The 26,136-nt window shown below is 38.3% G+C and overlaps 1 protein-coding gene across 2 annotated transcripts in view; it reads right to left on the bottom strand.

Moving 5' to 3' along the window:
- RELN (reelin) overlaps positions 1–26,136 on the bottom strand; it is a 479,257-nt gene that overhangs the window by 20,087 nt on the left and 433,034 nt on the right. For both annotated transcript variants that reach the window (XM_055301120.1, XM_055301121.1), the window contains 9 exons: positions 23,980–24,173; positions 17,674–17,930; positions 14,763–14,917; positions 13,516–13,730; positions 10,777–10,954; positions 7,696–7,871; positions 7,440–7,546; positions 5,831–6,073; positions 4,692–4,867 (listed from right to left, as the gene is read on the bottom strand). In XM_055301120.1, the coding sequence (XP_055157095.1) occupies positions 4,692–4,867; positions 5,831–6,073; positions 7,440–7,546; positions 7,696–7,871; positions 10,777–10,954; positions 13,516–13,730; positions 14,763–14,917; positions 17,674–17,930; positions 23,980–24,173 (1,701 nt within the window). The remainder of the gene's footprint in view (positions 1–4,691; positions 4,868–5,830; positions 6,074–7,439; positions 7,547–7,695; positions 7,872–10,776; positions 10,955–13,515; positions 13,731–14,762; positions 14,918–17,673; positions 17,931–23,979; positions 24,174–26,136) is intronic.

The raw sequence follows: 26,136 nt of genomic DNA, 5'->3' as shown, positions 1-26,136 counted from the left end.
AATGATGTGAAAATTGGACAGCTATGCAAAAGAGTGAAACTGGACTACTTTCATATACCACATACAAAAATAAATTCAAAATGGATTAAAGCCCTATATGTAAGACTGAATTCTTAAAAAAAACCCCAAAAACATGGGAAGTAATCTCTTGGACATCAACCTTAAAAACATATTTACAGATATGTCTCCTCAGGCAAGGGAAAAGGCAAAAATAAATTATTGAGACTACACCAAAATAAAAAGTTTTTGCACAATGAAGGAAACCATCAGCAAAGCAAAAAGGCAACCTACTGAATGAGAGAAAATATTTGCAAATGATGTATCTTATAAGGGGTTAATACCCAAGATATATAAAGAACTTATGCAATCAAAACCAAAAAAATATAATAAAATAAAAACGAAACCAAACTCTGATTAAAAAATGGGCAGAGAACTTGAACAGACATGTTTCCAAAGAAGACATATAGATGGCCAATAGACAACATGAAAAGATGCTCAATGTTACTAATCACCAGGGAAATGCAAATCAAAACCACAGTGAGGTATTACCTCACACAAGTTAGAATGGCTGGTATCAAAAGATAAGAAATAACAAGTGTTCCAAAGGATGTGGAGAAAAGGGAACTCTTGTGCACAGTTGGGAATGTAAATTGGTGCAGCCACTGTGGAAAACAGTATGGAGGTTCCTCAAAAAATTAAAAATAGAAATACCAAATGATTTAGTAATTCCACTGCTAAGTCTTTATCAAAGAAAAGGAAAACACTAACTCAAAAAGATATATGCACCTCTATGTTTATTGCAGCATTATTTACGACAGCCAAGATATGGAAGTAGCCCAAGTGTCCATGAATAGATGAATGGATAAAGATAAGGGGTATATATACAATGGAATATCACTTAGGCATAAAAAAGAATAAGATTTTGCCATTTGTGACAACATGGATGGACCTCGGGGTATTATCCTAAGTGAAATAAGTCAGAGGAATATAAATACCATTTGATTTCACTTACTTGTGTATCTAAAAAATAAAACAAATGAACAAACAGAAATAGACTGATAAATACAGAGAATGAACTGTTGATTGCCAGAGGGGTGGAAGGTGGGGAGAATGGAGGAAATAGGTGAAAATACTGTAATAACATTGTTAAGGTGACAGATAGTGACTATTCTTATCATGGTGAGCATTGAGTGATGTATATAAATGTTGAATTGCTATGTCATACACCTGAAACTAATATAAAATTTCAATAATAAAAACAAAAAAAGTTAAAAAATCAAGCTTTTAACCTTTGAGAAGTTTTTTCTTAAAGAATAAAAGTTTTTTTTTACAGAAATGACCAGGCCCAAATTTTATGTCTCTCTACCTACCTATCTAATTTTAGTATTTCTGAATTTAGCTATTGTTCTCCAGTTTTTCTACCTGCCAAATTGACCATTTTGGTAAGACAGTCAGATGCTTCTCCAAACCAAAACACGTTTCATACCAATCAGAGCTCGCTGCAAACAGAATGATACCCATGGCTAAGTAGTAAAACAAACAAAAAAAGTACTATTTCTGTTTACTTAATTAATATAAGAACATATTAATCATGAATTTGGGGAAGATAATTTGGCCAAAAGGAAAGTAACATTTGGAAAATTAATACAAAGAAACTCAAAGTATCATTGGTTCAAAGCATTTTCATTGATATCCTAACTTCATGATGCTACTATTGAATTTCTATTTATAACTAAAAATAGCAATTTTTAATTATTTAATACTCATTCTCAGAGTTTTTCCATTTCCATATGAATAAAAGCTTTCCATGTTATATGCAGTTAAATGTTTGAGTCATTAATAATGCATAAGTACTATAAACCTTTGGTGATTTAAATTTAAGTCCTAATCATCTACTTAATTAACATGTTCTATTTTAGTGCTGATACTGGGAAAGGTTATTGCTAAAAGTTTCAGGCCATACACTCATGAATAAAACAACCCTGGCTTCAGAGAGAGAATAAGAAGCATATTCCAATAATGGAAATGGAAATTTAAAAGATATAACTAAAATGCTATGGTGCTTCATAAGAGGGAGAGATTGTATTTGATTAAATGGATTAGAAAATAATTCATCAGAAGTGGAAGATGTTATATTCCAACCCCAAGAAAGAAATGATAATTATGTGACATGATAGAGGTGCTATCACTATAATGGCAATCATATTACAAAATACATATGTACCAAATCAACACACTGTACAACTTAAATCTGCACAAAGATGTAAGATGTAAAATATACTCCAGTTAAAAAAAAGAACAGAAGAGAATTCATCAAGTAGGGTGCATGTGAGCTGCCTCTAGAGAATGGGAAGAGTCTGAGTGGTGGAGATAGGAGAAACACGCTTAGTTAGAAATAGTGTGAGCAAAGACACATACGTGCGAAGGCACTGTGGCATGTCTACAGCAGAGCATGTGGTATGTTTTGGTCCAGGTGTAGAATGTGTAGACTATTGGGAGAGGAGGTGAGAGAGATTAGTTGAGTTTGGTAGGCCATGAACTGTAGTCTGTGGCTTTTGACTCTAATTTGATAGGCAACAGGGAGCCATTAAAGGTTTATGAGCAATGGAATGATGTGCTCAGAGCTGTGCTCTATAAAGATCAGTCTGACTGCATTGTTGAAGACAAGTGGGAGCAGAAAGAAAGACTAGTAACTGGACTACTGATTTAATGAGGGCCAGATTGCAGGTGGTATTAGTGCAAACAGAGAAGATGGGATGGGTGTGAGGCACACTGGAAATTAGAATCAAAAGGCTGTAGTCACTGATTAGATGTGAAAAGTGAAAAATCGAAGACTACTTCAACCTTTAAAGCTGATGAACAGGTCAAAGGTATGCCATCGATAGAAACAGGAGCATCAGAAAGAGGAGCTGGTAAGGAGAGGGAAGATATGAAGTTCACCGTTTGATGTGGTGAGTTGAGATGCCGGTACGATGAAGGCAGACAAATGTACACAGAAAGATAAATGTATTGAATTAATTGTTGGTGAGCCAGTCAAGATTGGAAAGGCAGATCTGGGAGCTGGTCTTAAAGACAGACCAGAAGCCAAAGGATGGATGGAATTCCCAGTGGTGAGAGTATCTAAGAGAGAAGAGAGCGGAGAAGTACTGCAAAATGCTGACATTTAGGGCATTGCAGGGAGAAGAAGAGCCAAAAAGGAGGCAGAAGAAGATTCCAGGGAGGTAAGAGGAGAACTGGCAGAGAACCCAGAGCCAAGGGGCAAGAGCATGGCACCAGCTGGAGAGGCGAAGACAAGGGTTCAGTGGTACAGATCAGAAAGGAAAGGTAAGAAACGGGTGAAATTTAGAAAGTCTGTGGTGACTTGCAACATGCAGTTTTGGTGATACTTTAAGTATTACATTTTTGGGGAAAAACTTTGTTCTTCTTTTTTTTTAATGACTTCGCTAGAGAAGAAAATGTCCATCTCTTCAGTTCTGGGTTGACAGAGGCAGCTAGACAGGAGGCTCCAATCAACTCAATCAAATATGAGGACTTTGATAGTGGCCCAGTGTGGGCCTGCCAGAGGGAAAAATCTTCACTCTTAAAGGAGGTGACTTGGAATTAGGGGTGGTGTAACACCGGATATGACCTTAAGCATCCTTCATGCAACTAAGTTAAGGACAGTCCTAGGGAGTGGTAGCATTTGGGGAGATTGCCTCACCCTGTAGTCTCTGAAGGAAGGTTTAACATAAAGCTGAGCAAACAGTAAATACCCCTAACACCTCTCTTTTTTGGAAAAGATCTGAACTTTTAAATCTTGCAAAACTGAAGCTCTATACCCATTAGACAACAGCTCCCCATTTTTCTCCCCTACTAGCTGTGAATACATTTTTATCTCTCCTAGAAAGGATTCTTACTATTAACCATCATTGCAGGACATCTTTTTAAAACCTTTAAATAAATATTTAAAAATAAACAACCAACGTTTGTCTTTAAAATGATCTAATAACAAAGTATATTATTTCTGTAATGCCCTTTTTTTTTTAAAAAAGTGTTTTATCATGAGAAAGACATCAAGTGATATTGCTTTATCTTTCTCCTGATTATCTGACTATTAATGATCTCCTATGGCTTCCCTTTTACCCTCCTGTATGAATAAAATATGCATGCGAAAGATCTGAGAGTTCTTTTAAATGTGAGGATTTGGAGGAATTCCAACTGGGCTACTGTACTTGTTTGTGTTTGGAAGTCAGAGGCAAAAAAGTAAATTGGAAGACATGATGGAAAAGGATAGGTAAAGAAGCAAAGTGGCTTGATATATGAAATCAGTGTAGAGTAAGAGAAAGAGGTACAGAAACTGTGGGGAGAGAGAGAAAGAGGGAAAGAAAGAGAAATAGGCAGAGTAGACAGGGGTACCTAGATTAGCTTTTCATTTCCATGGTTTGGGAAACTGAGCTCAAGATTATATATATGAAATACAATACAGTTACATTTCTTGCTATGTCCCAAAATACGAATTGATTTTATCTGTGCCCAAATAATCCTGTCTGATACAGGCCCTTGCTAAAGATGACTTCTTTTATTCATAAGGTAAAGTGTCATTAATGAATGAAATCAATCATACCCTTACAGTTGTTCAAATAAGCATTCTCTCCACCCTCTAACCCCAAATGTAATACCATATTCTGTTTTGAAGAGCTACTTCCCCTTACTTTAAACTGCATCATATATCCTGGCTGTATAATGAGTTCTCTGGAGGAGAGAGCATTGTGGGTCTTGTCCTTCTTTTTATTCGGCCAGTAGAGGTGGAAGGATGGATTGCCACAGAATCCTGCTGTCCTCACTGCATTAGGGTAAAAACTCCAATTTTCTTCATGGGAAGTACCTTCTGTTGGGGTAAATTGGAAGCAATATGGCATGTCACTCTCTTGAACTGATTGGTTTACTGTTGAATTACTTAGATGTCTACGCTCTGCCTTTTTGCTTACCCTTTAAAATTGATTTTTATTTAACTGGTATAATAAATAAATCCAAGATGATCAATCAAATTTAGAAAATATTATTTAATGCTAGCATAATGAATACCCAACTTTAAAAAAAAAAGTGTAATTGCCAGTCTGCTTGACTTGCACCATTACAAAACTTTTGACACACTTTTATTTTATTTTATTTTTTTATAATAAATTTATTTTTTATTGGTGTTCAATTTACCAACATACAAAATAACACCCAGTGCTCATCCCGTCAAGTGCCCCCCTCAGTGCCCATCACCCATTCACCCCCACCCCCCGCCCTCCTCCCCTTCCACCACCCCTAGTTCGTTTCCCAGAGTTAGGAGTCTTTATGTTCTGTCTCCCTTTCTGATATTTCCCACACATTTCTTCTCCCTTCCCTTATATTCCCTTTCACTATTATTTATATTCCCCAAATGAATGAGAACATATGTTTGTCCTTCTCCGATTGACTTACTTCACTCAGCATAATACCCTCCAGTTCCATCCACGTTGAAGCAAATGGTGGGTATTTCTGACACACTTTTAAAACAATGCAATGTGTATCTCTGCAGTGCAGAGATTCCTAAAGACACTAAAATTATTTTGGATGTTGAAATTTCAAATTATACTTAGAGCTAGACATCTTATCTTTAACAGAATTTATTAAACTCTCAGCTGACATTTCAACAGTTAATTTTGAAGACTTATAAACCCCTGGGTAGAGTAATAGCTAACGCTCATTGAGCAGTGAATATGTGCCAGGTACTCTTCTGAATGCTTTTCACATAGTAACTCATCTAAAGACATGAGCAGACAAAAGGCTCACAAAAAAGACAGTGGAATGTCTTGTTTCTTACCATCATCAAAAGTATCGACCAGTTGACTAGGATTGATTTCTGCTCCTCCAATCAGTATGTTGTCTAGAGCCCACTGGGCACGCTCTACCCCAGAGACCACAAGTCCATTGCTGATCACAAAAGGTTGCCACCAGCGAAGTCGAGTTGTGTTGGTGAGGGCGTCCTCAGGAAGAAGTATGTAGTCATGTCTAACAGAAATGTATTTCTGGTAGTCCATCTCATGGAGCAAAGTCCAAGTAATTCCTATAGTAACAAATACACCAATGTAGTAACATATCTGGAAAAAATGCCATAAAGCAACAGTATACTGCAGCTACCTAAGCTTCCCAAAGAAATCTTCAACAAGGAAATGAGAATTGATTTCATTGACTTTAATATAAGTGTTCACCACTGTTTCAAAACCAGACTAATGGTAATGAGGGGATGGGTAGTTAAAAATATTTGGCCAAGAATAAAGACACTGAAGCAAAAATTACATATTTTCTGCTCTTAGAATTTTGTTCTAGATTGGTATGTGCATTATTTTTGTAAAGAATAAGATATCCACTCATTCATTTGGGGAATATGAATAATAGTGAAAGGGAATATAAGGGAAGGGAGAAGAAATGTGTGGGAAATATCAGAAAGGGACACAGAACATAAAGACTCCTAACTCTGGGAAACGAACTAGGGGTGGTGGAGGGGAGGAGGGTGGGGGGTGGGGGTGAATGGGTGACGGGCACTGAGGGGGACACTTGACGGGATGTGCACTGGGTGTTATTCTGTATGTTGGTAAATTGAACACCAATAAAAATTAATTTATTAAAAAAAGAATAAGATATCCATGTTTTGCATGTTTCTGGACAGGAACTCCTAGTAATTCAAAATTTTAATTTAGCTATTTTAATTCTACACAGTTTTTATTTGTTGGACTGATAAGAAGTTTCCCTCTTATCAGTTGACAAGACTGTAGGTGGGATGTTTAATTACTTAAGGAGATACTTTTGAATACTCTAAAATATTTTAAGTTCATCTATTTTTCTGCTAGTTATTAAAATGGTACCTGCTAAACTGTTTTCTAAGGACTTCATGGTATTTTTGGTCTGGTTTTAGCTACTTCAAAATAATGTAACAGAATTTTATTGAAATCTTCTCTGAAAGGGTCATGAATTCAGACTATATTCTTTCACAGTAAAGTTTTCTTAGAGAGTTATTACATACTTGCTCACATAAAAGCTTTTAAAAATACTTTAAAATGTTTTAAAAATGATCTTACTTGGAAAACCACATAAAATTTATTTCTTAATTGTATCATTTATTGTCAAGTTTCAGTTAAACACACAGATTTTTTCTTCATTCATTCATTCTTTCAAGTTTGGAGCTTTTTTTTTTTTTTTTTGAGCTTATTTTGTAATGTGATTTTTCTTTTATCCCCTTGTGGGTAGATTCTGTGTAACACACAAGTTGCCTGTATGGAAGTTTAATGTGTTTAAGATCTATAGCTTTTTCTTTGTGACTTTCCCTATTTTCACTGCAAAGTCAGCAAAGCTTTGCAAAAATTTTTCTGAGGAGCATTGGATGTAAATCGGGAAATCTGGTCTAAGGTGTGGCTTTCACCCCTGAAACGTGCCTCCATCGGTAGAGTAGTCCAACAGCACGCCTTCCTTCCGGCAGATGGGCCGATGGCAGGAGGTCATGTTGTTTTCACTCCCGATGCGCCCCCAGTATTGTAGGAATCTGAACGCAAGCACATATTATCCATCAGAATTGTTAATTAGAACAAATAGTCTACTCAAGTCCTGGATAATAACTTCTTCCATAAATGTGTTCCTTACTTTGGTGCCAATTTGCTATGATGTGATAAAAATAACAAAAAAATGACTTACTTTGCCCCTCTGAGATCCAGATCTTGAGTAATAGCTTGTCTCACAGTGGATCCCCCAAAATAGAGTGCAGTGTCCTCAGCAAGAATCCCACACTCAGTACAAGTACTTCCACCTTCTAAGGACATCCATAAATCAGGCTTGATTTCTTCACTATCAAAGCGTTCCTTCAGGAAAGTCTGGGAAAAAATAAGTGGGACGTGGTTAAAAATAACAATTTCAGATAATGATTACGGAATAGTTTAGACAACATAGGTTCATCTTGGTCTTTAAAAAAATACAACTTATTTCAAATGTATCTCTATAAAACATCTCTACAACGTTCTTTTCCATCATATATTAAGAACATCTAAAGTGATTAAAGAATGTTTAATCACTGGAATTTGAAGTTTAGAAAAAATTTTAAAATAAAACAATTGCAAAAAAAAAACAAAAAAAAAATAAAACAATTGCAAGTTGGCTATTGTAACACTCCTATTTGTGAAGCTACTTAAGCATATATTCTGCTCTAAATATGTATATTTATTTATATTGTGTATAAAAGTACAATTATGATATGAAACATGCACAAAAAATGAAAATTTAAATGAATAAGATAGAATAAAACAGATGTTCTAGCACTTTTTTCCCTAATATTTTTCAGTGGATTGTTTTGTTTTTCCCCAGGAGTGTGTGCCCCTCACTCTGGAGACTACTTTAAGCAACCAGGGCCCTTTAGCTTCTAGGACAGTGTGAACTTGGAATGTCTGTATGGTCAGGCAGGGACATTTGAAAGCAAAGCTTTTTGTATGAATTCAGAGGAAAATCAACCTTGGAAGTCAGTTTTTACAAGTTTATCAGGGTGAAGATTCCAGACACTAAGTATTCAAAATATAGAACATTTTCCCTGGGTCTCTAGTTTATCCTTCCAACTAAGACTGACCAACAAACAGGAATAGTCTATTTTCTAAAGAGGGAGATAAATAAAATTCTAGGCTTCATTATGGCTACATTTTATGCAAAATTATTTCATCCCCTCTCATTATAGTAAACATTTTGATTTTTCTATTAATTTTGTCCATAATACATTATTTTGTCCATAATAGTTTTGCACTGTTGAGGCATAATTCTTTTGTTTTTTGTTTTTTAAATGGTAGAAATCATATATCATGAAAACAATTTGTTACAGTAGCAAATTGCAGTAACCATATACAGAAAAACTGTACTTTTTCATTTTTTTAGATGAAGTGTCTAGTTGGTATCTTACTGTGTAGTTAAAATGGTTTAAATGGACCCTCTTCAAACACAGAACATAATCATCTCTATAGTCAAGCACATGTAGTCATGTGTCAATCTTACCTTACCTCACTGATTTTAGTAAATAAATGCAATATTTTTTTAGAGTAGGCTCCATGCTCAGCCTGGAGCCCAACACAGGGCTTGAACTCATGCCCCTGAGATCAAGACCTAAACTGTGATCAAGAGTCAGATGCTTAACCAACTGAGCCACCCAGGCACCTCAGCAAATAAATGTAATTTTAAAAATGGAGATTTACACCTAAGAAACATAAGAGTCAGAAGACATGCACTATTAACCATGTAAAATCTCATTGGAAAGGCGTAATCAGAGTTCATAATATACATTTATATAATTTCTTATCCAACTGAGGAATACTAATGAAATTTGAATGCTAATGAAAGAAACTAGAGGTGTGTGTGTGTTTTTTAAAGATTTTATTTATTTATTCATGATAGACATAGAGAGAGAGAGAGAGGCAGAGACACAGGCAGAGGGAGAAGCAGGCTCCATGCCAGGAGCCCAACGTGGACTCGATCCCGGGTCTCCAGGATCACGCCCTGGGCCAAAGGCAGGCACCAAACCACTGAGCCTCCCAGGAATCCCCTAGAGGTTTTTTTAAGTTAATTCATTATCTACAGCTCAATTTCTCATGTTATAATCTCATTTGATAGCAAATAGACCAACAGCTTCAGACACAAGTGTTATTGTTCCAATGTTATTTTTTTAATTTATTAACTCCAAAGTTGTCAGTGTACTATATAAAAAAATGACAGAACAGGTTTTGTTTATAGTTTGCCACTTAAATGTTTGATTTCAGCCATTTGTGCTTTTTGTAGCTTAGTCATTTTTCTGTTATTACAGTGATGAATGCACTATATTTGTTCACAGAAATAGAATACATATATGGCAAATGTGTTGGGCAAGTGTATTTACTTTGCACATTAAATAATGATGTAACAGCTAAAGTTTCCAAGAATGACCTCTATATTCTTAACATACAACCACATTGTAGCAGTCAGCACATCAGAACACTGTATTTTCTGAGCAGAAATTCTGGTAATGATAATATGGTGATAATGTTATATGGTGACATAATGGAAACTACACTTATCGTGGTGAGCACTGAGTAATGTATAGAAGTGTCCAATCACTATGTTGCATACCTGAACTAAAATAACACTGTATGCCAATTATAATTCAATAAAAAGTTGAGGAACTGTTTAGTCATTTTTGAAAGCTTGTTTCTTTGTGATAATGAATCTAGGTTATTTGCTTCATAACATCAGCATCTTCCTTCAAAAGTACATCTACTGAAAAAGTGAAGTAGAGAGGACTTAATATTGATTTCAAATTTAGAGTCTGTTTTTTAAAAAGCAGAGTACATATGTTCTTTAATCAATAGAGTCTGGTTTATTTTATTATTTATTATTATTTTAAAAAAGGTTTTCTTTATTTATTTGACACAGAGAAAGAGAGTATGAGCACAGGGGAGGGGCAGAGGGAGAGGGAGAAGGAGAAACAGACTCCTCACTGAGTAATGAGCCAGACGCAGGGCTTAATCCCAGGACCCTGAGATCATGACCTAAGCCAAAGTCAGATGCTTAACTTACTGAGCCATACAGGTGCCCCTGGTTTATTTTTAAACTGAGTAAATTATACCAGACTTGATCCAAATATTCCTGTATCTATGGAACCTAAGACATATTATTTTGCCAATCCAAAGGATTTATTTACTGGGGCCCCCAAAGAGTGCTGTGATACAGTAGTAGTGTGAGTAAATGCTTCCTTTGGGGCTTTAACATTACCTTCAGAGTGTGAGTCAAGTAGCAGTTAGGCCCAGAGTATCCCGGATCACAGATGCACTGTTCCTTTAAGCAATCTCCGTGGCCCCTACAGTTGTCCACGCATCCAGGGCCCAGGTAGAAATTATCGATTGCCCACTGCATATCTGAGTACTTCTGATAGAACCTTAATCTTACTGGACTGTTGACAACAAAAAAAGCAAAGGAGTGAGAACAAAAGTTAACTTTATTCAGGTCCATTTTCCTATGTGTACATTCAGTACTCAAGGGAAAAAAAAACATTTAAGACACTCTGGCAGGATGCAATGGATAAATAAAAAATATCTTCTGACCATAATTATCTATTCCTAATAATGGAACTTTAAAGCCAGTTTCATTTAAATTTTATGATATGTGAACAAATTTGTAAAACAAAATGAAAATTCAGTGGAATCTCTATTTCAAGCAAAAGGAACATTTTCTTTTCTTTTTTAGATTTTATTTATTTATTCATGAGAGACAAAGAGAGAGAGAGGCAGAGACACAGGCAGAGGGAGAATGAGGCTCCCTATGGGAAGCCGGATGCGGGGACTTGATTACAGGACCCCAGGATTACAACCTGAGCCGAAGGCAGATGCTCAACCACTGAGCCACCCAGGTGTCCCAAAAGGAACATTTCAAAACACAAATCTGTAACTATCATAAATGGAGCTGCTTATGAACTGGAGTCCAATGGCTGTGTCACATTTAGACCCATTAACTGCATTTCTGAAATTGCACAGAAGGTGAGCAAATCCTTTGACAGAGACTTGTCAGCACAGCACTCAGGTGACAGGAAACAGCAACTTCTGAATCCCCAAAGATAATCAATATTCTCAGAACAACTCTGCTAATTAGAAAACAATTTTGAAAGAGTTTTTTAAAGGGCAATTTCACCGAGATTTTGATTTCATCATTGCTCTTCTCTGTCTTCAGGGGAAAATACAAACCTCATAATTAACCTTATATAAAAATATCCTGCGCTGTTTTGGTATAAAGAGTTCAAAGTTCATGAGGAAACTTTCTGGGGTGATGTAAATGTTCTGTATCTTCTTTCACGTGGTGGTTACATGGGTTACACAATGATAAGAACTCACAATTAAGATGTGTGCATCTTCCTGAATGTAAGTTATATCTCATTATTAAAAAAAAAAAGAGAGAGCATGGAAAGGGTAAAATGAAGCAATGACATTGTGGTGGCTACCCAGCATCCATTTCACCCCAGGTGAGTCATACGAATAATATAACTCGCCTAGCTATTGGTTGAGTCAGGGATGGGCATTCTTTTGAAAATTTTTTTAAAAAAAGATTTTATATATCCATTTGAGACAGGGAGAGAGAGAGAGAGAGAGAGAGAGAGAGAGAGAGAGAGAGCATGAGCAGGGGAAGAGGAAGAGGAAGGAGAAGTAGACTCTCCAGTGAGCTAGGAACCTGACATGGGGCTTGATTCCCAGGTCCCCTAGATCATGACCTGAACCAAAGGCAGACACTTAACAATCTGAGCCACCCAGGTGTCCCAGGGATGGGCATTCTTGAGCTAATTTATACCGATGGGATGCAAGGAGGTAGTTGCTCTGACTCTGAAAGAAAAGCAGCTCTCTTTCTCTTCCAAGAGAAAGATGCATTCTCCTCCAGTCTTCTGGAAGCCATCTATGTTCACGAGGGCTGAATGTGACACTGATGTGTGGACAGTGCAGTAAGAATCAGACTAAAAGAGAAAGAAGTAACAATGTCTTGGAAGACATTTTTGAGCTTGTGAAATCAACCAATCCTAGAGTCCACTAATCTTTGGATTTTTTTTCTTATAGATATAATACATTTCATTTTTAATTGAGTCCATTTGAATTGGGTTTTCTGTTACCTACAGCGTATCCTGATCTTATTTCCTAGCACGTTAATTGACTAAGCCCTTTAGATTCATTCCAGGAAATAGTGAGTGATCACGTAGTAAATGCTATTCACGGCACACTGGAAAAGCCGAGTGCAAGCACCTTATTTAAAGCCTCTATATGTCCTAGTCATGTACCATAATTCTGTTTCATAAGAAGGTTTGCATTTAGGCAGTCTCTATGGTGGAGGTATGCCTGTCATTTTCTTCAGTGGGTCTTTTCTCCTAATTTTACAGTTAAAGGGAAATCTTTTGAAATTGCTTTAAATTAACTTATCTACAGACTTCTCAGGGAGCAGTTTAATCATCTTGGCTCACCACTGCTCCAGGCTAATTACTTTTCACTGCAGGTGCGGAATGTAATGCTTTGGTAAGAGAAAAATGAAATCTACAAACCACACTTACACAGAAAACATGAAGAATTAGGATTTGTACAAAGAGCATGACCAGTTAGTATTTGCTCCTGGCACCATCTACGGATTGACAAGGCAGTAATATGGAAAGCATGTGATGCATGGTGGACCACAGTCTACAAGGTCCATATGGTAACATAACTTTTCATGTGGCTCTAAGACCATCTCTATTGCTCTGTCCCCATGTTCAGAGACTAAAGCTTGGGAAATGGAAGGGTCTGCTAAGGCCCAAGTCTAAGGATTAAAACTTGAGGGCTCCTCAAGTTAGCTCATCTTGGAAGTCATCAGAGAACCTTTAGAGATGGGGGGGGGGTTGGGAAGAGAGCATTTTACCCATAATCACACATAACTTCAGGCTTGACAAATGTCCCTGGTGAACTTCTGGATGCTTGAAACCAGGCTTTATTTTAACTTTTTACTTACTTCCCCACTAAGCTTTCAGGGAGTGGGTAGGTGATCCTTTTCCACCCTTTGGTTGGAAAGAATACAGATGGCTGAGAAACACTTCCAGAACATTTTGGGTCTGCAGGTAAGCACTGGGGGACCAGATAATTCCAGCTCACACCAAAGTCAGTAGAATACTGCACATGAATTTGATTCTGGGCAACTTTTTCAGATACTTTACATCCAACAGAGATCTAAATAAACAGAAAAGAAAGATTGTTAAAGCATTAAAACCATATTACACGTTTCTGCTGCAAGGACTTGGCAACAAGAAAGTTGCTGATCAGCTGATAGATGCTGTACCACATCCATCCCGTATTTTCAGGTTCATTATTTGTCCTGCTGATGGACGGGGGAGTTGACGTGGTTGCCCAAGGTGACAAATTACAGAAAGTGCCAAATATATTGTGCAGGGAGTTTGGAGAGAAGAAGAAACCTGTACTGCTGCCATGGCTGGCCGACTGCCTTGGAAGGCCTGGGCCCACTCTTACAAATTGTTGTTTGTTGTGCTAATGGCCTGGCACTCTATTTGGCAGAATGCTCGACCAAGAAGGATTGCTAATAGCTTTTCCAAGTTTACTATTTTGTTGTACAATTTATGACTCTCCATAAATCACTTTCAAATACAAGTAAGATGCAATGAAGTGATAAAAGAAGGTATTTTTAATAAGGCAAAGCATCCTTTGTTGACGTAGATAGGCATAGTGCAACATTTGTTGTTAATATGGTGGGAGTGAGGCAGACAATAAAATAGTTGACATAAAATAAATTGGTTGACATAAAATCTTGGTCAAAATTGATGTTGGCATTAAGGCTAATAATGCCTTCGTTTTCTAGAATTTTCTTTCTCTAGAAACATTAAAATGCTCTTATAAAAAAAAAGTAGTTATAACCATAATAGCTTTAATTTTCTCTAAAACGAAGAAATTGGCTAAATCATATAACGATTTAGATTTATATGATGATTAGTATCCTATATTTTGCTATTTAATCCTGAGCTGAAACAAATTTACTCTTATGAAAGTTTTACCTTGGCATCGTTCAGAAGTAAAATCATTTTAATCACTTCTAATCATTAAGATGTCTGTTACCTAAACATTTCATTTTATTTTTCAAAGTATATATTAAGTCAATGGAATGTTGTATGATCTTTGTCTTTACAATTTTTAAAATTTTTATATTCCTAATGTATAGTTATTTATGTAATCAAGATCATAACATTTCACCTTGAATTGCATGATCCAGCCTTCAGTGGGAGTCAGGTCATGGGTCACTGCATACACTTCTCTTCCATCATGGCTACCACAAATCATGACACCATCAGGGGAGTCACAGAATCTTTCTACTGTGCAATCATCATGGAATAGCCAATGCTCATTCACTTAAGCAAACAAAAATTATGGCAAAGTTACTTGAAGCAAATTTTCACTTTAAGCAAGATCTCTATTATTTTCAGTTAAAATCTCTCTTACATTACACATAATCCACAGGCAAAAAACATTATTTTAGGAATATGGATACTAGGACATTGAGATATACCTACTATTCAATATTGGGAAGTTTACATTTAGAAAAAAGTGTATTGTATGTGTTATAAATGAAAAACAAAGAAACATGTAGATCAATTTTTTAAAAAATTATTTGTTTAGTTTTAGTAATCTCTGTACCTAACATGGGACTCAAACTTATGACTCCAAGATCAAGATTCACATACTTTTCCAACTGAGCCAGCGAAGTGCCCCTATACCAATTCTTTTCTGATAGATATTTAAGGTTTTAGGCAGGATTTAAAGAGGATAGGGATTTTTAGTAATACAATAGGGAAGTGACTTAGCTACTTTTACTCAAAATTCTGGTGGTGTTATCTGGGTAATTAAAAAAATTGTAATAGTGAAACTCATAGAACCAGAGAGTAGAATAGCAGTTACTAGGGGCTGGAGAAAGGGAGACATGAAGGGATGTCAGTCAAAGGGCATGAAGTTTCAGGAATACAAGGCAAATAATTACAGAGGTCTGCTGTGTGACAGAGGGCCTATAGTTACCAATACTGTACTGTATTAAAAATTTGCTAAGAAGGTTAAAAAAAAGGTGGTGGTGGTGGTGGTGGCTGTGCAAGGAGGAGAATGATAAATTAATGACCTTGATTGTGGTGATGGTTTCACGGGTGTATACTCCTCTCCAAACTTATCAAGTTGTATACATTAGAGTCAATAGCTTTTTGTATGTCAATTTTACCTCAATGAAGTGACTAAAAACAAGCTTGTGAGAGTCTAAGGAAAACTTAGGCAGCAAGACTGTGACTTGATCAGCAAAGAGTAGTTCCTATTGTCTCTCCTATTTCTTAATCACGCACATTTGAGTGCATGCATGTACATACGCACATGTTGCCCACGATGTCCTTTCTTTTCTGAAAGAGGTGTTTTTAACATTATGATTTTATTCCAGAAAGTTTAGGAATGGAACATATCTGTAAGTTGCATCTAATTCATGATATACTTTGATTTTATAGGCCCAGCTTTTCTATGGAAGTTTCCTGGTTAGCTCCAGCATTTAATTGGCAATGAATGGGTAAAGAGAGGCTTGGGGCCACTGTGAGAATCACAGGGGTGGATGGCCTCAGGGGAGTCAGAGGAGACACCAAACAATGCAATTGAAACTCAGCCTTCACCTGTGTTGTGTCCTTTGGCACATCATCATCATTAACATATATAACAGAACAAGCAGTTTATGTCTGGATTCAGATGGCAACCACAATACCATTACATGTTAATTTTAATTCCAATCCCTTCCTGATTCATGGGTTTTGGAGCTACATTTAATCCTGCATCTAGTACCCAAGAGTCAAAGTATATAGAAATTTGAATTCCATTAAGAATACCCCATGCCAGTTTATTCCGGGGCACATATTTTATGCTAGAACTCTGCAATCAACTACCTCATCATTCTCTTCTGAAATATCAGAATATCAGAAATATCTATTTCTGTAAGTAGTTATTATGGTTTCTAGAAAACCAGTTTTATAATTCTTCAACTGTACATCACCAATCAAGCCTAAAGTAAAAATTGGTATTTTAGGTACTTGAAAAAAATAATCTTATTTGCTTTTATTCATCCAGAAGCAGTGCTTCAATTATTCTCTGACCATAAACTAACTTACGTAAATTGTTACACACAGGGAAAAATAAATTAATAATTTAACAAAGTCGTGAACCAGATCTGTGTAAGTAAATCTTCTTAATAACCTTCAGAAGATGATTTTCAGATAATTATCTCAGATAACACTGAAACAGTTGGTACGAGGTATGTAATTAAACATCACTACTTTGCCTGGGGATACCATGTTTTACGTAGTATAACCAGGGATGTGGCATGACAAAGCCACAAACTTGACATAAGACACTGCTTTTAAAAAAGGTGATCAGAATAGTTGCATGAAAAATTAAAATAAAAATTAAAAATGAGGATAGCATGGAGAGATCTTTTCTGGTTCACCAGGGTCACTGCTCTACTTTTAGAAAGAATGAAGAGTAACAAGCAGGACCTTTGGATACTCTCTAAAACATGAAATGCCATCACAAAGGCATGTGACATGTAGCAAAACAAGACACTTGTATTTGGATATTAAAACAAATGACCACTAAATGCTGGCTTTCTACCCAAAGGAGAAAATAGGAAACATAGAAATGAATAGTTTCTTTTTCTTTTCTTTTTTTTTTTTTTAGAAATGAATAGTTTCTAACAACAACAAAAGGTATTATTATAGAATGCTATTTATTAAAACATTCTTGCTGCTTGAATGAAAGAAAAGATTTAGTTACAATGTTAACCAGAAGTTTGAGAGAAACGAAAGGGTGAAAGCCATTTTCAAAGTCTCTATGCCATTTAAGAATCTGTAAGAGGCTCCAGCTCCACATTCTCCTCTTTAGAAAAGACTTTTTTCTTAAACAGTTTGTTTATTCGTGAAAGACACACAGAGAGAGGAGGAGCCCGATGGGGGACTTGATCCCAGGACCCCAGGATCATGACCTGAGCCAAAAGCAGATGCTCAACCAATGAGCCACCCAGGGGCCCCTGATAAGACTGAAATCTAAACTACATTTCTGTTGGGTTTTTATTTCACATTAGTGAAAAATGTACCTGACGTCTTATCCTCCATAAACATGTCAAAGGCAATTCTCCCGACAGGCCCAGCGTCTGCGGGGGAGCGCTCATGCTGGGGCACAGGGGCGCTGCTGAAGGTGTCCAGCATGACAGTCCTCTGGTCGGCAGAGCCCGAGATGAGGACATTGTCGATGGCCCAATCGTTCTGATCCAGGCCGTCATGCCTTGGCTGCCACCAGCGGAAGCGAGTAGCAATCTCTTTTGCATCAGGAGGGAGAAGGATATTTACGAATCTACAAGAAAATGATGGGAGAGGAGGAAATCATGTCAAATGTCTCATGTGAGTAAAAGATTTACAACAAGAAGTAAGATGTTACAAGTCACATGATGGGTGGGGGAGGACAGGAGAGACAGCTAAACATTTTTAAAATTTAATTAAAAATTGGTTTAAAAATTTAATTTTTAAAAACCATAATAAACTGGCTAGAGTTTATGAAGGCCCAGGAGCCCCTAAATTGGGGAAATGGAATATGAACAAATTCAAGAATTCTGGAACTACTTACTTATACTAACTGGCCCTGGGCAGGCCTTAAAGGAACTTTACAATTTTCTGTTTGCCCAGCTGCATCTCTGGATCTGTAGGCCTAGGGATATGCACTGTGGTAGACATAAAAGCCAAGACTGACTTTTCTTTCTGTCTCCTACAGAGACAAGGTTGTTTTCATCTCTTCCCTTACCCTGGTACCTCAATTTCATTCTATTCCCATGAGTATCAGCAAATCGCTTAGAATTTGGACACTGGATTGTAGAAGGACATTTGGGCTCTTAGCTACCCGGTTTTTTGTAATTACTTTATCAGTTGTCTGTGGTTTGACATTGACTTTGTCTTTATCGACCAATCAAGATCGATTCAAATGGATGGATGATAGGGTGCTTTTGGTTGGATTTTCAGTACTTGAATTTTAGATACTTTTTTGGTCTATGTCCATCATTTTGTGTACCCTAAGACCAAGATGCAATCTGTGTACCAAAGGGTATACAAGGAAAGTTATACTGTGAATCCTAGAACCTTACCTCGATAGGTACTAGCACTTTGGAGACCATCAATGCTTTGGCAAATCATCTTTTCCAAGGTTTATTTCCTCATGCATTTCAATTTCAAAGCTCATCTACATCTCTCCTTGCCCCCTTTTTGTAAGATCTTTATAGAACTTATCTGTATTGATTTGGCATGTTTAACATTTTAAAGTGTATTGAGTAATATCAGAAATCTATCTGCTCCTAGAGGGACATCCAATCATACTTCTTTACCCAGAGCAAGGATCTTTATTATTTTTTCTTTCCTAAGTTAGTTTCCTTTCTCTGATAAATCCTTGACCACATTTTACAAACCTTTGGAGTGGAAATTTATCTAAGGCTATTGGAAGTTTAAATAAATTATGACTGCTGTTCCTACTTTGGTCAATTTGTTTCTCCTTCAGAGAACTGAAGTCGATCAGACTTATATCCTAGCTTCCTTCTCTCTGTATAGTATGCTTAAGTGTTCAGGAACTCATACCGGAGAGTCTTTATAACTTCCCCCATAAAGACTGAGGAAATGGTTTACTTGGTATATCTTTGATCTCCTATTAAGAGATGAGCACTTTTTTGCACTATTGTACCACTGTGTTCTTCTTAGCTTCTCTGTGGATTCCTTTATTGATGTCCAACTTTAATACAAGCATAGGATTTAAAATGTTTGCTTGTGGCTAGCATTTCCCCAACTGCTATTTTCCTTTTCTTCCTTCATAATAGGAGCCCATCTTTTTGGCGAGGGGAACAGTCACCCAGAGTAAAGACGGGATGTCCAGACTCCCTTGCATTTGGGTGTGTGTGTTTCTGTGATGAAGTTCTGGTTACTGGAATGTGAATGGAAGTATGGGCAACGTTAGGAGAGAGAGAAGAGAGAGAGCTCACACCTTCTTTGCCCACCCTCTCTCCTGCTGGCAGGAATGTGGGAGACCTAGAGTCGCCCGTTTAGTCAGGTGCTGAACGTGACAAAAGTATTAGGTAGGTAGAAGGAACCTGGGTCTCTAATGCTTGTGGAGCCACTGTAGCAGCCCTGGGCTATTTTCTTCTGGATCTAATTTATAATAAGAGAGAGAGAGAGAGAGAGAGAGAGAGCGAGCGAACCTTTTGTTTAAATTGCTTGGGGTTTTCTATCATTCACAACTGAACATCTTCTTAACCGATACACTTAATTTAAATGACCATTTACAAGATTTTTAAATCGTTTTTATTTTTAAAGGTTTTATTTATTTATTTGAGAAAGAGAGAGCGAGAGAGAGAGAGAGAGAGAGAGAGAGAGAGAGAGAGAGAGAGCAATTAGGTGGAGAGGCAGAGGGAGAAGCAGATTCCTCACTGAATACGGAGCCTGATGCGGGCAAACTTAGGACCCTGAGACCACGATCTGAGCCAAAGATGCTTAACTGACTGAGCCACCCAGGCATCCCAGTTGTTTTAATTTTACCTAATTTTTAGCCTGTGCCTGGTTTGCCATGCACCAAGGGATTATCTATGCTTCGTCTTCCTCTTTGGGTGCTTTTAATTATTCTATGTTTCTTGGTTGGGCTGTTTTCATTCCTCCTTTCCCCTCTCCTCCCATCCCCTCCGCTCTGCTCTCTCCTCTCCTCCAACTTTTTCTTTCTCTCTCTCTCTCACTCTCCTCTTCTCTCTTCTCCTCCTTCCACTATAACAAATATGCTCTTTTACTTTTAGAAACATTTTAAACTTTTCTCATTGGTCACATTGATTGCTTTCTGCCCTTTGAGAATATATAAATTTTAAATGACTCATACATTATGTTTATTAAATCCACTGTGAGGGTTTTCAGAGAAGCAATTAAAAAATAGACTCTAGGCTTCTTAAGGATATTTACATTTTCTTGTGTTTATTTCTAAGTCCTCAATTCCCTAAAACGGCATGAACACTATATAAATGAATGAATGAATAAATAAATACATTGCCTTCCTGTTTCTATTTTCCCAAAATGTTGTTTAAATTAATTACCATTTATTCATTAATTCACGTGGGGTTTTGCACTGGGTTTATTCATGCCTGGCATTGTGATAGCATATTTTTATCTTATTCTGGCATTCAAAAACTAGTTGTTCTTAAATTAAAAACTCAAACCAGCTGTTTACCCAGCTCACAAACCTTATCTTTACGTCAGTCTCAGAAGCATCTCTACCAGCGGGTACGTCCAGGTGCCCCGCAGTCCCTGTGACTGAAGCTGTCAGACCTCACCAAGCATCTTTGCTCAACATACTCATTATTAAAGATATTATTAAAGATAAGATAGGATACAAACCGGCAAGATGGCGGAAGAGCAGGGTCCCCAAATCACCTGTCCCCACCAAATTACCTAGATAACCTTCAAACCATCCTGAAAATCTACGAATTCGGCCTGAGATGTAAAGAGAGACCAGCTGGAACGCTACAGTGAGAAGAGTCCGCGCTTCTATCAAGGTAGGAAGACGGGGAAAAGAGAAATAAAGGAACAAAAGGCCTCCGAGGGGGAGGGGCCCCGCGAGGAGCCGGGCTGAGGCCGGGGCGAGTGTCCCCAGGACAGGAGAGCCCCGTCCCGGAGGAGCAGGAGCTGCACCAACCTTCCCGGGCGGCAAGGGGCTCGCAGGGAGTTGGAGCAGGACCCAGGAGGGCGGGGATGCCCTCGGGCTCCCGGGGACACTAACAGACACCTGCGAGCGCAGGAGAGTGCTCCGAGCTCCCTAAGGGCTGCAGCGCGCACGGCGGGACCGACCGGAGCAGCTCGGAGGGGCTCGGGCGGCGGCTCCAGGGAGGGAGCTGCAGGGCGGGAGCGCGAATCCCACAGCGCAGGCCCCGGAGCACAGGGCGCCGGGACACAGCCCAGGATCCGGCCTCCCCCGGGACAGGCAGAGGCCGGGAGGGCCCAGGACAGCAAGGACGCTCCTGCCCCGAGCTGAGCAGATCAGCGGCCCCGCCCCGGAGCCTCCAGGCCCTGCAGACGGAGAACCGAGAGCTCCGAGCCCCAAGCCCCGTAGTTCCTGCGGAGGCTGAATCCAGGCTTCCAGAGTTGCCATAGCAACTGCTGCTGTTCCTCCTGGGGCCCCACGGGGTAAACAACCCCCGCTGAGCCCTGCAGCAGGCAGGGGCAGAGCAGCTCCCCCAAGTGCTAACACCTGAAAATCAGCACAGCAGGCCCCTCCCCCAGAAAACCAGCTGGATGGACCAGTGATACTCCCCCGTGTTCCAATACAACTTGTTTTTGGCCACTCTGCACTGAGCAAAATGACTAGAAGGAAAACCTCACCTCAAAAGAAAGAATCAGAAACAGCCCTCTCTCCCACAGAGTTACAAAATCTGGATTACACTTCAATGTCAGAAAGCCAATTCAGAAGCACTATTCTACAGCTACTGGTGGCTCTAGAAAAAAGCATTAAGGCCTCACGAGACTTCATGACTGCAGAATTTAGATCCAATCAGGCAGAAATTAAAAATCAATTGAATGAGATGCAATCCAAACTAGAAGTCCTAACGACGAGGGTTAACGAGGTGGAAGAACGAGTGAGTGACATAGAAGACAAGTTAATGGCAAAGAGGGAAACTGAGGAAAAAAGAGACAATCAATTAAGGGACCATGAAGACAGATTAAGGCAAATAAATGACAGTCTGAGGAAGAAAAACCTACGTTTAATTGGGGTTCCCGAGGGCGCCGAAAGGGACAGAGGGCCAGAATATGTATTTGAACAAATCCTAGCTGAAAACTTTCCCAATCTGGGAAGGGAAACAGGCATTCAGATCCAGGAAATAGAGAGATCCCCCCCTAAAATCAATAAAAACCGTTCAACACCTCGACATCTAATAGTGAAGCTTGCAAATTCCAAAGATAAAGAGAAGATCCTTAAAGCAGCAAGAGACAAGAAGTCCCTGACTTTCATGGGGAGGAATATTAGGGTAACAGCAGACCTCTCCACAGAGACCTGGCAGGCCAGAAAGGGCTGGCAGGATATATTCAGGGTCCTAAATGAGAAGAACATGCAACCAAGAATACTTTATCCAGCAAGGCTCTCATTCAAAATGGAAGGAGAGATAAAGAGCTTCCAAGACAGGCAGGAACTGAAAGAATATGTGACCTCCAAACCAGCTCTGCAAGAAATTTTAAGGGGGACTCTTAAAACTCCCCTTTAAGAAGAAGTTCAAGTAACTCTGAACGTGAATGGACTTAATGACCCCATCAAAAGGCGCAGAGTTTCAGACTGGATAAAAAAACAGGACCCATCTATTTGCTGTCTACAAGAGACTCATTTTAGACAGAAGGACACCTACAACCTGAAAATAAAAGGTTGGAGAACCATTTACCATTCAAATGGTTCTCAAAATATACCCTAAAAACTACAGAACACTTCTGAAAGAAATTGAGGAAGACACAAAGAGATGGAAAAATATTCCATGCTCATGGATTGGCAGAATTAATATTGTGAAAATGTCAATGTTACCCAGGGCAATTTACACGTATAATGCAATCCCTATCAAAATACCATGGACTTTCTTCAGAGACTTAGAACAAATTATTTTAAGATTTGTGTGGAATCAGAAAAGACCCCAAACAGCCAGGGGAATTTTAAAAAAAGAAAACCATATCTGGGGGCATCACAATGCCAGATTTCAGGTTGTACTACAAAGCTGTGTTCATCAAGACAGTGTGGTACTGGCACAAAAACAGACATATAGATCAATGGAACAGAACAGAGAACCCAGAAGTGGACCCTGAACTTTATGCTCAACTAATATACGATAAAGGAGGAAAGACGATCCACTGGAAGAAAGACAGTCTCTTCAATAAATGGTGCTGGGAAAATTGGACATCCACATGCAGAAGAATGAAACTGGACCACTCTTGCACCATACACAAAGATAAACTCAAAATAGATGAAAGATCTAAATGTGAGACAAGATTCCATCAAAATCCCAGAGGAGAACTCAGGCAACACCCTTTTTGAACTTGGCCACAGTAACCGGAGAAGGACAAACAGTGTATGTTCTCATTCATTTGGGGAATATGAATAATAGCGAAAGGGAATATAAGGGAAGGGAGAAGAAATGTGTGAGAAATATCAGAAAGGGAGACAGAACATAAAGACTTCTAACTCTGGGAAATGAACTAGGGGTGGTGGAGGGGGAGGAGGGTGGGGGTGGGGGTGAATGGGTGATGGGCACTGAGGGGTACACTTGACGGGATGAGCACTGGGTGTTATTCTGTATGTTGGTAAATTGAACACCAATAAAAATTAATTTATAAAAAAAAAAAGATAGGATACAAACCCAGGTTTACTGTACTGATCATAGAAAATTTCCATTAGCAGGTTCCAGGTAATGCCTCCGTTGACAGAATATTCCAGGAGAACACCTTGGTTGCGGTTGTTGGGTGTAATCAGGCATCCGTACATGAAGTAAAATTGGATAAACTCAGCATTAGTGAGGTTCAGATCCACCGTGACCAACAGTCGGCTGCAGCCCTAAGGGAGCAAAGCAGAATCCAACACAACAGTGATAAGCATAATTGCTGGTTCAAGGTTTTCTCTGCCTTCCATCCTTTTCACGTTTCTTTTATAATACAAGTCACACGGTCTTGCAATGCTGGTGTCCTTATCATCTCTCCTGTCATCCTCACTCCCAGCACGGCCTCTGGCACATAGTAGGTACTCAGCAAATATTTGCTAAACCTTGAAATTTCATCATTAGAAACAACTTATGAAGGATGGTGTATTCTAAGGAGATTCCCTTCTGTTTTGGCAACATAAGAGCCAAAATTAAAGTAGCTGTTCTTTGTCCTTATTATAATATTTCCAGTTATTCACAGGCATTTTTAGATTTTTTAAAAGATAGTAGCTATTAAAAAAGTAGCATGTTGAGATGACTATTTTAATATGCAATTTAAAAATGACTACATCTAAGGATTTCATACACTTTAATTATTTAGAGGCAATAGTTGTTATGATTTTTATTTAAACTTTTATAGCTGATTTTAGTGTCATCTATATGAATTTATTAGTGTAGATACGCAGATATTTCTTAGTTGAATACATGCAGAAAACCAGGCCTCTTGGAGTTCTAGCTAAGCTAGGAAGAGTATTGTAAACACTTCATTCTTAGCGTTGAGGGTTATAGAAATCCTATATTGTTACTGTCGGCTAAAATATGGATTATAAATAATATACTTTATTGGCACAAATGCAAATTCTAAGGTAGGGAATGGTAGAGAAATAAAGACCTGACAGTGAATTTGTAATTTTTTAAGAATTAAATTACTTATGAAGGGTATTTAATTATGGTATTGACGAAATTCTATTTTTATTTTTTATTTTTTATTTTTTTTAAATTTTTTTTAAATTTTTTATGATAGTCACAGAGAGAGAGAGAGAGAGAGAGAGAGAGAGGCAGAGACACAGGCAGAGGGAGAAGCAGGCTCCATGCACCAGGAGCCTGACGTGGGACTCGATTCCGGGTCTCCAGGATCGCGCCCTGGGCCAAAGGCAAGCGCCAAACCGCAGCGCCACCCAGGGATCCCTATTTTTATTTTTTAAAGATTTTATTTATTTATTCACAAGAGACACACACACAGAGAGAGAGGCAGAGGGAGAAGCAGGCTCCATGCAAGGAGCCCAACGTGGGACTTGACCCCGGGTCTCCAGGATCACACCCTGGGCTGAAGGCGGTGCTAAACTGCTGAGTCACCCGGACTGCCTGAAATTCTATTTCTACACACTTATCTTTGGCAGCAATTAGAATGACCATAACATTTCTCAAAGAAATTAAAAAAAATATTTTATTTATTTACTTGAGACACACAGAGAGAGAGAGCATGCACAGAGGGAGAGGAAAAGCAGACTTCCCGCTGAGCAGAGAGCGCTATGTGTGACTCCATCCCAGGATCCTGAGATTATGACCTGAGCTGAAGCCAGACACTTAACTGACTGAGCCACCAGGTGCTCCCATCAAAGACATTTTCTAACAGTGCTGTTGTCATATACAAAATAATTTGCTATAAATAAAAATGTCTAGTCATTATTGACAATTATTCTTTCTTTGAAAATTTACAGAAGGAATTAAGTTCAGGAAACACCAAAGCTCACTTTCCTGATTTTTGGTTTCTTAAATCCCAAATCTGTTGCAAGCTCACGAGTTTTCCATTAGAGTATCATCCATACGGAAGACCCTCACACCCTGGCAAGTCTTCTCTCTCAGGATGAAAATTCATTTAAGTCTCTTTCAAATCTATATGACGTGTGCTGACACTACTTTGCACAATGAAATGGTCTCAACTGATTTGTGATGGGAAAATGTTGGAAATAATTAGTATTTTCTGATTTGTATAAAGTTGCAAGCTCACATCAGAATTGTGCATTTAGAGCGTCTAATTCTGCATTTGAATTTGCCAATTAAACTCTGAAAGAGACTCCACTCTTTTGGGGGAAACTC

This window comes from Nyctereutes procyonoides, unplaced genomic scaffold (assembly GCF_905146905.1).
Source record: "Nyctereutes procyonoides isolate TBG_1078 unplaced genomic scaffold, NYPRO_anot_genome, whole genome shotgun sequence".
Lineage (NCBI taxonomy): Eukaryota > Metazoa > Chordata > Mammalia > Carnivora > Canidae > Nyctereutes > Nyctereutes procyonoides.
The sequence above is the reverse complement of the archived record's forward strand: the minus strand, read 5'-3'. Positions and strand labels throughout refer to the sequence as shown.